The sequence below is a fragment of the Puntigrus tetrazona genome, chromosome 15 (genome assembly GCF_018831695.1).
Source record: "Puntigrus tetrazona isolate hp1 chromosome 15, ASM1883169v1, whole genome shotgun sequence".
In the NCBI taxonomy this organism is placed as follows: domain Eukaryota; kingdom Metazoa; phylum Chordata; class Actinopteri; order Cypriniformes; family Cyprinidae; genus Puntigrus; species Puntigrus tetrazona.
In genome coordinates this window covers 12,667,090-12,678,729 of record NC_056713.1, presented here as the reverse complement: position 1 = coordinate 12,678,729, position 11,640 = coordinate 12,667,090, and the positions used below count along the sequence as shown (strand labels likewise).

General features: G+C 37.0%; 2 protein-coding genes across 3 annotated transcripts; one reads left to right on the top strand and one right to left on the bottom strand.

Moving 5' to 3' along the window:
- The first annotated feature begins 896 nt into the window (after nt 1-896).
- On the top strand, nt 897-3,072 carry zgc:162608 (uncharacterized protein LOC100037332 homolog). Its single transcript, XM_043259431.1, has 4 exons — nt 897-1,017; nt 1,159-1,228; nt 1,321-1,414; nt 2,017-3,072. Exons 2-4 carry the CDS (start codon nt 1,180-1,182, stop codon nt 2,807-2,809), a joined length of 936 nt encoding a protein of 311 aa, XP_043115366.1. The 5' UTR covers nt 897-1,017; nt 1,159-1,179; the 3' UTR covers nt 2,810-3,072.
- Nucleotides 3,073-3,207: 135 nt separating this feature from the next.
- Nucleotides 3,208-11,499, bottom strand: LOC122359172 (zona pellucida-like domain-containing protein 1). Of its 2 annotated transcripts, XM_043259428.1 has the most exons (11): nt 6,874-11,499; nt 6,631-6,729; nt 6,315-6,541; nt 5,702-5,892; nt 5,545-5,617; nt 5,370-5,467; nt 5,199-5,282; nt 4,925-5,096; nt 4,727-4,835; nt 4,566-4,595; nt 3,208-4,165 (listed from the first exon to the last, which is right to left on the bottom strand). In XM_043259428.1, exons 2-11 carry the CDS (start codon nt 6,722-6,724, stop codon nt 4,008-4,010), a joined length of 1,236 nt encoding a protein of 411 aa, XP_043115363.1. In that variant the 5' UTR covers nt 6,725-6,729; nt 6,874-11,499; the 3' UTR covers nt 3,208-4,007. The 2 variants fall into 2 exon arrangements, with proteins under 2 accessions (XP_043115363.1, XP_043115362.1); XM_043259427.1 differs by having other exon boundaries at nt 6,631-11,499.
- Nucleotides 11,500-11,640: the final 141 nt, after the last annotated feature.

Genomic DNA, 11,640 nt, shown 5'->3' with positions numbered 1-11,640 from the left:
TGAGGTCTGTTTGGTTTCCGTTCCTTTTTGGGTCAGTGATAAGATAGCCTATATATAACTTCACAGCCTTTTTTCAGATAAGGCTAAGATATTTTAAATAAAATTATAAAATAAATGTAAAATAAAATTGATACAACAATAATATTTAAATTAGGAAAAGGTAAAAATGCATCACAATTGCTCATAGCAAGGACACGATGGGAATGAAGCAAATTACAATGATGTAGTGCTTTATATTTGCACAACACACCGGCCTTGACAAAACAGAATGTTTGGTATCTGAAACTATAGCATTTATATGATGAAATTCCCTGTGCACTATTTGTTCTTGTCTAACGCTCGCTTATACAACTGCCAGAAAGTGGATCTAAAGTGGAATAATCAAATGTCCAAAGTAATCCATGATTGGCTTGGTATATCACTAGCTATGGCAAAGCAAACCTAAAAGGAGCAATTCAGTGAACTACAAACAAACAGCACCTTTGTTCACAGAGCCAGAGATAATGCAGCAAGCACAGTCCTGGTTCATTCTCTGTAATTTATTTTGTGTCAAAATAGCCAAGTAAGACTGATAAAACTAAGCCAAATGTCATGCAGTTCAGTTCACAGCCAACATAAGTCCTGGGGCAGAGTATCGTGTATGTAATACATATTGTAATGTTAATACACACATTTGAATTAAACAGAACTCAAGCCTGTTCACAAAGTAAGAGCTTATCAAACACCTCTGGTTAGTAGTAAACATATTCCAATAGCATTGACCTCGCCTGACTTGGAATTGCGTCAATATTGGCCTTGATGTGACATCACTGGGGCTACTCTGAATCTGTGTTGTTGGAAGGGAGCAGCTTTGAAGAGGCCAATCGGCAAAATACCTTTAGGTTCCTTGCGCCTATCGTTATCAAACTGACCCTCCACGTGGTATGTATTGACACAGATGAAGAGCGGGACAACTTCTGATAAGGGACTGCTTTAAATGTGGACCCTGAGAAGAAATTCTCATTTTCTCATCAACAGGTAAGGGCCAAATGTTCACTTAAATAGACAAATTCATTGATGTTTAAATTGTCATTGTCATTAAAATATTGTCAGTCAATAACTTTCAAATAAATGGATCTACATACTTATGTCTTATTTCTGGTTTTGGTTTTTTTCTAGAATAACCTTCAGTAATTAAATATGAATCTGCAGTTTGTTACCTTGGCTGTGGTCTTTGCTACCTCAACAGGTTTGTTGCCTCTTTGAGTTAATTCCTTTTAAAATGGGTATTTTTATTATTGTTATTTTACATCGATCTAATGCAACCATCGTCCATTTTAGCATTTCCAGTCAATGACGAGATCAGTCGAGAAGCATGGAGTTTACAGAAAGACAATCAGGCTACTGACAAGAACATTTTCGCCAAAGAGTCAAAGTAAGTTCATAGTAGTGATGCTCATTTACTTTATTTTATTTATTTAAAAAAAACAATTCATACATGCAGTGTCTTGAATATATAGATATTTTTTGATGGACATGAAGTCAAAATATCAGAACAATACAGCTGTTATCAAATCATAATGAAAATAATTCAGCCCTTTAATAGAAAACCTATTATGTAGTTTGGCATAATATTGCAATGTTTCTTGGAAAAAAGCATCTTACCAAAACTGCTTAATAATATTTGAAAAACCTTTGTAATGTCATGTAGTGCAACCCACCAAAAAAGTTTAGATATTTATTAACAAATATCTTGTATTTATATATAAAATGCACACTTAAATGTTTTCACAATGTATGGAAAATGTTATTGAATTTTACTTGGTTATGCCACTTGACATTTTAAATTTGAAACTTCTTTTAAATGTCTTGAAAATTGTACAACATATAAACTAACAAGAAAAAAAAGAAGTACATTTTGAAATACTTGGCACGAGGTACTTTTTGTAGTTTTAGTATTTCTTTTCTTTAACATGGAAATTCTAGTCTACACTCTAGTCTTTGGCCAAATCATTGATCCCTGATCCTGTTTTGCAGTGGTATGTGGAAGAACCATGTGGTGAGCAGTGACCTTTACTCAGAAGACTCTTACAACCCCATGGCAGCCGAACTGAGACGAAAGTTGAGCATGGAGTCTGAGCGCCTGAGGGTTCGTCTGAAGCAGGAGCTTGCTGAGCTGAGGGAGAGGTTATCTCCTTACCCCAGCCACCCAAAACACACCATGGCCAATATCAAGGAGTTCCTCGCTCCCTTCACTAGGCAGCTCCAGACGGCTCTCCAGTCCAACACTCAGGAACTCTGCGAGAAACTCAATATGAACCTCCAGGACCTGAACCCAGAGGAAGCCACACTCTACCAGGAGGCAGTGCAGAGGATCACGCTAGCTCTGGATGAAAGCCACCAGAAAAGGACAGCAGCCTTTGAGGACTTTAAAACCAAAGCATTTGAGGCCGTAGAGGAAGAACGAGACAGCAGCGGAAAAGAGCTTTGGGAGGAAGTCACTGCCAGGCTGGGACAGGAAGTGTGTACCTTCAGTTTAGAGGTACAAGGCAAGGTGGCGGCACTCAAGATAGCTTTGGCAGGCCATCTCGCCTCGGCTCAGCCTCCAAGGGATGTGATGAATTCAAAAGTTGATCAGTTCTGCCAGAATTCCTCAGCTCGTAATCAACAGTTTATTTCTAACTTAGACCAACAGATGATCGCTCTACAAGAAAACCAGGGCCATGGTGAGTCAGCTGGCTTCCATCAGACAAACATAGAGTCCATACAGGAAGATTTCTCAACCAGACTCACAGCCCTATTACAAGACATCGTACACACTCTAAATTAAACGACACACCTCCAGTCCAGTCAGAAATGTACTGTAAATAACAGCTCTTATTTTCAGATTGTATATTGAGACCTGTAACTTTTTTTGTAGAACAATATTGTTGTTTTGTACAGTTTTCAGAAAGAACCTTTATAAAATACAACGAAATCCAGTGAAAGACAGAAAAGCTTTCTTCCTTTTACTGAAGATATTTTGTGCAATGTGTGGATTATGTTTCATAAACATGTAAATAAACTGTTCAATTTGTACATATGTGAACTTAATTTATGTTGTCCATTGATTATTGCCTCGATTACAGCATGTGAATGAAAGTTATTTCTAAATAAATCCCTTCTAAACAATTGTGAAATATTCGATTACAGGAAGCAGCAAGTCATTGGCTAATACAGGGGTTTTCAAACTGGGGTCTGTAGACAATGTGAAAAATTACACACAAAGAAAACTGTTCTGAACTACTTAAATCTATAAAAGAAAATTTGGGAATATTTTGCAGGGCTATTAAAGTTAACTTGTTTATCAAATGCAATTATTTTAATACAAAAAAGCATAAAAGCTCTACAAATCAATCTTAATATAATTACAAATATATATTTTTTTTAAATACTAAATTCATCTCTAACAGTGAGTAGGAAACTCCAGATATTATTTTAAAATTTAGTTTCCTTATGATACAGTCAAACCAAAAGCCAATTATTTAATTTAGAAAACAACATGAACAAACTTGATATTTCTCACACACTATAAATGGTTCTTTATACATGATAAAATATAGCTGCCTTTATATTTCAAGAAGAGGGTCTTTTCGATCAGGGTCCTGACGTTTGTAAACCTCTGAGCTAATGTGTAGAAGAAGCATTGTGTAATCAAAATATTACAATAATATTTCATCCACAGTTTGTTCCTCTCAATAATTCAGCTGTGCCTACACACCTCTTACAGTATAATTCAGCTATACATATAAAACACATCAAACTATGTCAATAGCAGTATTTGCATTTACATGACAGAATTAAGCATTTGAGCTCTCTTCCAAGCGCAGGACGACTAGACTACACACTGCTGTCTAAATCGATTAAAATATGCTAAATAGGCATTATGCAAAGCGGTTCGTGCAGATGCTGTGATGTGATCAGACGTCTTATCGCATATCAAATTAAGCTTCATTCAACGCAAAACAGATGGCAAGTTGATGGATTTCTTAGTGGAAAGCCCGAGGCAGAGCGCCGGCCCAGCAAAACCTCTTCAGTACAAACCATCCGGCCATAACCAGCAACACTGCACCGCCGGTGGCAAAAATGACCCCCACCACCACGCCAGCCAAGTTCATATTGTCCCTGTTTAATGGCTCACTGCCTCCTGATTCACAAGACAAACAAACAGTTACTGTCAATATATGGCACTGCGCTGTCTATTTATCTTTAAAGCTGCGGTCGGTAACTTTTTGTTTTCAAAGTTTACAAAATGTATGTAATAAGCAGGTACTACTAATCTATTTTGTCCTGAATCAATATGGTACATCTATGACAAGTGTTTATATTCAGACTAATGTTATTTAGACTGAAATTAAAATGATCTATGCAAAATGATGATTGAAATGGTATATAGATAGTTTAAATAAAATATTACTATACTATGCATTTTATAAATAGTATGTATGCAAATCTTATTCATTTTTTTTTTGTATTCTAATGCCATTTCGTATGAATGAACTAGGCAATATATTGACTGAAGTGAGGTTTCAAAAAGAATCTCATACCAGAGGCCAACGCGGAGGGAACATCATCCTCTACAGAACGACAAAAAGAAAGTAGTAAGTCATCTCAAAATCGCTCTCATTTGGAATTCAGCATGTCTGACAATAAGCTGGGTCTCAGGCTGCTCTCGTTCTGTATTCATGTGTGATTGTGGCTGACTTACTCAAAGCTGCGGTGTACAGAGGACCCACGGACACTGTGGCAGAATCTTTAGCTGGTGACCCATAAGGTTCCAGGGCCCTTCTCCTTCGTGTTCTGTTGGCGTTGCAAGACTGTACGAGTAAAATAAATAAAAGGATAATTGGAGGGCATTTTCAGCAGTAGTATTCCAATCCATACATTCTATTCAAAAGACTCCTACACCAAGAAGTTCCTGGCACTTATTCGGTTCGCAGAGTCTCAGTATGCAGTGCAGGTATATGGTAGACATTTCTTGATTACGGTGCTCCACGAAGCGGAAGGCTTCAAACGAAAATCTGGAAAATTTGGAGCGGCCATTATAAAGCACCGTCGTCCGGTTCTCTACCACACATCTGTGATGACACAACAGAGAAGCATTGATGTAATATTGATGTAATAGCATACACATCAACAACTAAGAGTCACATTTAGCAATATGAGCAATAGATTCTCACCCTGTGAAAAAGCTGTGCTGTTTGTTGCTGGTTTGATTATATGGTGACGGGGTTGCGAAACAGTGGTCCAGCAAAAGATAAAAGCTGAAAGGAGGCAGAAAAATTGTATTTCATTTCACAATAAAACCTTTAACTCAATGCAACTCCAAGAGGAAACTGCTGTGTTCTTACTTTCCAGTGAAATTGGCAGCTTTGACTTCAACGTAGACTTTAGAGCGCAGCTCTAATCCAGTTGGAGGAATCACCAATGGGCTATTAAAATCGGTGCTCTGATACACGAATAATAACTTTTAAAATGGCACATTTGCAATTCAGAGTGAAGAACTTAAGACTAATCCCCACTTACATTGAAGACTCCCATGCTGAGAGTGTCAATAAAAGAACCATTGTTGTCTTTAGTGGCCACTGACACTGATGACCTGCATGAAGAATATTAATCAAGTCAGGCTTTTTGCTGTCATGCTGCTATTGGTGAGGTATGCAGTGAATGTCTGAATACTCACGCTACAATCTGGGTGTTGTTGATGAGATATTCCAGCGGGTAACGGCAAGAGAAGTGGTAGTAAAGGTCTGTGGAGTAACTGATGACGCCCTCTGAGGAGCTAGGCGTATCAATATATCCTGTGATAATGACAGACTGAATGCTGGAGAACATGTTGAATGGACCAGAGGAGCTGGGCACCTCGTCCACAATCTATAAAAGTTCAAAGAGAAACACGTGTAAAATTATGGTACTGTTTTACATTTTTTAGGAATTACTTGTAACTATTTTTTTTTTACAGTACATTTTGTACTTATAATATTTTTATAATTAAAATATATCATTTCATTATGATAAAATAAAAATAAAACGGTATACAAACAGCTAAAAATGCACACATATATTAAACATTTCCTAACTAGTTTTACTGTTTTTATTGTTGTGCATGCAACTTTTTATAGCTTTTTTTTACAGCATTTAAAATAAACCAGGCAAAAAGATAAATCTCTTTTTACATTTTTTACACTTTTTATTTACCTTGCACATTTTAATGACCTTAGTCATATTTTTTTGTGTTTTTAAAATCCTGCCACACCACAGCTGTGTGATATAAACATTCAACTGTTTCTTCCTACCTGCAGAGACTGTCTACATGGGTTGTCCTGGCTGTGGTTGACCGGCAGATGATAGCGGATGACAGGTGGGTTGACGGTGGTATCAATGGTGCCCATGCACTGGGCGTTATTGCGCTCCCCATTCAGGGCCAGGCCGTAGGGGTCAAAGCCTGCCCAGTCAGCGGTGCACAGGTTTACCTCCAGAGTGATCATGTTGGTGCCGCAGTCTACCGTCAGGTCACTGTTGTCTAACCAAAGAGAGGTGTTAGTGTCGAGGAAATTGCAGAGAATAGAAGACTGTCTCACATCTGGAAGATGTCAGATGTCAGAGTCTCACCTGGAACCCTGTTAAACACCGCAGAGCAGTTATAGGTTGAGTGAACCGGCTTCGGGACGAGAGCCAGTGCACAGAAGATGAGCCACAGCATCATTCCTGCTATAGACCAAAAATCACCTATTGAAAATTCAACTCATCCAATATTACAACCTGAAGTAATTACTTTAAATGTATTGTGTTATTTTTCAACATTTTAAGAGAAAAAAGCAGTAGATATCATTGTAAAGAAACAGTACACCATACCTGTTTAGCTCTCAGGCAAGGGAAAGGACACTATTTGAGAAAGGTGATGAGATGTTTCTTATATAGCTTTGGTCCCCAGGCATAATTCAGGTGCAGGGAGTGTTTCATCCCTCCTCCTAAATTACCATTTAGTTCCATCCCACATTATAAAAATCATTCTGGTTAACAATGAAAGTCCTTAAATTTGATGCACATCAAAAAGACAGCAGTTCTGATTTTCAGACAAATAAATGAAAACTGACAAAGCTGTGATTATTACAAACATGTAAAAGACATATGTTAATAGGCTTATATCAATATCATTTAACAAACAAAAGTATTTTTACCACTGCTTTTATTTATTAAAAATTTTTTTGTGCATGAATCTGTTTTAGGATTCATTATGTTGAAGCTGGAAACTATAGACACCTATAAATTAATGATTAAATCTGCTCACTGAAATAAACTATCCTGTTGGTTATTTTTTTTATTTTGAGTAATGTTTACTTGTATGAGTTAATGCAGGTTTGACTGAAACTTAAAACTTTGTTGTCTGTGTTAACCAGCAGTAAAACCAGTCCAGAATCTTCTTCAGTCTATTACTGTCCGATTCAGAACGTATTTTCTTTCTGTAATAGTATTAAATGTCAAAGCCTTAGAACGCAAATTAAGGGTCTATTGTGTTTAAATCATTTGAAACACAAAATGTTGCATCATCTCCTGGGAATAGAACGTTATGAATACACGAAATGTGATAATGTGCCACAAGGTATGAAAGACACAGCACCAAAAATAGCCTTTGTCCGTCTGGCTCGCATGCAAGCATCATCTATTGTGTTCTGAGAGCTGCTAGATCAAGACACCCCTGCTAAAGGCTAAAAGGTTAGTTTTGACTGAGTGCTAGTGATATCTGACGAAGAACTTTGAATGAAGCGCATACACTTGTCTGTGCCAAAAAGCCCCTCGGTGTGTGAGAACATATTTCACATATTATGCTTGGATGCGTCACACCTCGATGGTTTTCTGTTCTTGTCGACTGGAAAGCAGCGAAAGCAACTAACCGTAGATCTCTGTGTTCTTCAAACTTATTCTCAGATTAGTCTAATTCATCTGACCGCAGAGATCACTAAATCTGATGTGGAGAGGTTGTAAAATACATAGCGTGACGTGTGAGAATCAAAGTCAAACAACCTGCTGTCAGAAAAGGACACAATTGACAGGATCCTCACTGTGGTTTGTCATTTATAAGCCATAAATCATCAATTTATAGGGCAACATCCCTATGAACAATTTAAGACAACTTCACCTTCAGACTCATCCTGTAACTGCAGGATCAATATTTTAGCCAGACCGAAAACACAGTAACAAGATAACAGAAAGAAAAACATAAAGAGAATGGAGCAGACAAATTTGTCGTTTCGTCCCGTATCTCGTGTGCCAGCACAATAGCACTACATCGTAATTTAATCACATTTCGTGGATGAAAAATAGTGGATATCAAATTAATTTAAGATTCCTCTTCATTTCTGTAAAAAGATATACTGGGAATTCACACATTGCAAAGAAGAACAGAGTGTTGTCTGTTGTCAATTCATGATTTATGACTCCTTTATGATGGATGGTGGTGTAAAGCTATGTAAGAAATCTATATAATACAATGCTTGCAAATTTTACTACTGGGGAAAAAAAAAAGCCAGAGAAAAGCTTTTGAAAGGATGACAACTTTTACGACTTTAGAGTATCTGACATCTGAATAAAGATCAGGAACGGCTGAGCATCTTCACAACAAAAAGTGGTAATGCAATAATAGTACTAGTACAACACTACCATCTGCTGGCTCAAAAAAAACATAGAAACATTTGCTTACCAGCAAATTAGCAGTGACATTGTTAGCCACGTAAATACCTCATAATAATAATGATGATTGTCATTTATTTTGTCTACATTAATACCAAACACATTCAAATACAGCCTAATATTGATTGACCTTATTCAGGTAAGGCAGCAAAGAACAAATCAATGTACTATAAACGCACTGTTTCCCTCACAGGGGATGTCACTGAAAGCAGTGGCAGTGGATCTGCTTTCTTTTCAAACTCCTCTCTCGGTAATTACAAGACTGCGTCTGTAGGCCTGTTAAGCAGTACTCATATCTCGCCGCTGCAATAACTACTTTCCTGCATCCAGGTTATAGAAAATTCATTGCATTTGGTGAGATAAACTTTAATATCCATTCTATATGCATGGTGCAATAAATATGCATGCAGCAGCAACCACACAAGGTGACACAAACTGAACATGCCTAAACAAATTGTTGTTACTGTAGATTACGTCAAGTAAGCGCAACCTAGAAAATGGCAAGAAGGCATTCTCTCAGGATAGTCATTTTTGTATTCAGGTATACGCAACAACTAGTTCCAGTCCCTGAACTTGAATGGTCAAACAACTTTTTACTGTTGCACGAATCCCTGATTCAATTTGTCCATTAAAACTAGTATACTTTCTATTTCTCTAATATCTTTGTATAACATGCGTGAGTCTTTTAATCATTCACTAAAACAATTAATAAAAAAAAGATTAATAAATTTAAAAAATTAATAAATAGATAAAAAACCATGCGTATGTTCAAGCCGTTTTTTTGTTTTTCTCTTGATGCATCCTATATTTTTGATTTTGTCGTTTTGTTTTGGGGTTTTTTACATTACTTTCTTTGCATACAAAAGAGTATTCTCGTAGCTTTGTCAAATTATGGTTGAATCACTGATTATTGATTATTTTATCAATGTCCTTACTACCTCTCTAGGCCTTAAACATGGCAGTTGTGTTATGCAGTCAGAAAGCTCTCGGATTTCAACCAAATTTATCACATAACGTTTAATCTTTTTTACTGAATGACAGAATACACATTTTGGGGTGAACTGTGCCTTTAAATGGCACGAAATGTAAGTCATACTCAATGTAAAAGCTGTTAATAGAACAGTGTAGCTAAATGTAAATGCATACATGCAAGGATGTAAATAGAACAATGAAAAAATCCTTGCAATTGTGCCGTTATCCCAAAAGTTTCAATACAAACGTCAAGCGTGCGTTCAGAAGTGATTCTCAAAAGAAGTGACTCGCGTCTAATAAAAGGGACATGACAGACTGCATTCAGCGAGGAGGGGCAATGAGTCCGGGCAGCCTGCCAGAGATCAGCACAAACAAACTACACATGCAGTGCCACTGGCCTGATGGCCTCACCCTTATTTCTCCAAAACCTCATGACATCTGCAGGATCTGTTCATAATACCCTAGAAAGATTTCACTGCATATATGATTACACTGTTACACAGTAGGGGGTCGCCTCTTCCAAGAACGTAACCCATGTTGTAACCGAGGCCTCTTGTAGCTGCCACGAACACCAGAAAAGTTTTCAAGCCTCGTATTTCCCGGTCCTTTTAATGAATTTATTTTCTTTTTAGGGTCATGGGGGAAAGTGTCTGGAAATAAAAAAGGACAAAAAAACAAACCACAAAGATGAAGAGGAAACAGGCTGTTGAAAAACTGTGTGCTTCCTTTCCTGACTGGCTTCCTATTCCTGAGGATGGTGTGTGTCTGGCTGTGAGCTGGCAGGGTCAACAGGAGTGACTGAGCTCCTTTTGACTTCCACAGACCAGTCAACCACATAAAAAGTCATCTTATTTCCTCTGCCAGTTCGCTAGTGAGCCAAACAAAATGGGTCCCTCCGCACTACATGTCTCTGAACAGATTTTATATGAACTGTAAACCACAGTGATTACGCAGTGATTGATGTGTATAGTAATGTGTTAGTGATAGAGGAAAAGCTCAAAATATCCCTAAAAGATGATGCACATTATTACTTTTCACTTATATCCTGCGGTATATATTTAACATATAAAAGTCAGAGTTCTGCAAAACACAAATAAAACAACAGTTTCACAATTAAAAGAGTAGTTAAAAAAACAGAGACAACTCTCAAGCTGTCTAAGATGAGTTTGTTTCGTCATCTAAACAGATTGGAGAAGTTTTGCATGACATTACCTCTACAGTGAATGGGTGCCGTCAAAACGAGAGTCCAAACAAAACATTACAATAATTCACAAGTAATACACGCAACTGAAGTCCATGCATTAATATCTTGTGAAGTGAAAAGCTGCTTGTTTGTAATGAACATCCATCGCTAAGCCTTTTTCAAAGCAAAACCCCGTGCTTCTAGCTATACAACAAGTTCTCATCATTGCTTTCTCCTTGTCCAAATCAGGAGACAAATATGCACAGAAAAAGCAGTGGTAGGTACATGTAAAGGTGGTAGGATGAAAGAGCTTTCTCTAAGCGTTATTATAGATTAAGAACTTAAAATAAATTATTTTTTAAATGTTTTTTTTTTTTTAATGTACATGCAGCTTTTCACTTCACAAGGCATTAATTGGCCATGTGGATTACTTGTGAGGTTTTCATCAGCTGTTTGAACTCTGATTCTGACGGCACCCATTCACTGCAGAGGCTCCATAAACCCACAATAAAGAAACCAACTCATCTACATTTTGGATGGCCTGACGGGTGAGTAAACTATCAGCAAATTTCTAATTCCGGGTGAATTATTACTTTAAATGAAAATCGCCCACTGCTTTCCAAAGTTATAGACTGTGTGTAAAAAATAAATAAATAAATAAATAAATAAATAAATAAATAAATAAATAAATAAATAAAAATGTCCTACATAAATGCATTTATATAATATTTTATAGATTTGTTAACTAATTTACCAATGATTTGTATGTTTATTCA

Coding starts and splice junctions, on each gene's coding strand:
- zgc:162608 (XM_043259431.1), top strand. CDS start 1,180: ATGAATCTGCAGTTTGTTACCTTGGCTGTGGTCTTTGCTACCTCAACA. Junction 1,229..1,320: donor GGTCTTTGCTACCTCAACAG/GTTTGTTGCCTC, acceptor CGTCCATTTTAG/CATTTCCAGTCAATGACGAG. Junction 1,415..2,016: donor ATTTTCGCCAAAGAGTCAAA/GTAAGTTCATAG, acceptor CCTGTTTTGCAG/TGGTATGTGGAAGAACCATG.
- LOC122359172 (XM_043259427.1), bottom strand. CDS start 6,724: ATGATGCTGTGGCTCATCTTCTGTGCACTGGCTCTCGTCCCGAAGCCG. Junction 6,542..6,630: donor GGTGTTTAACAGGGTTCCAG/GTGAGACTCTGA, acceptor CTCTTTGGTTAG/ACAACAGTGACCTGACGGTA. Junction 4,836..4,924: donor AGTGCCAGGAACTTCTTGGT/GTAGGAGTCTTT, acceptor TTACTCGTACAG/TCTTGCAACGCCAACAGAAC.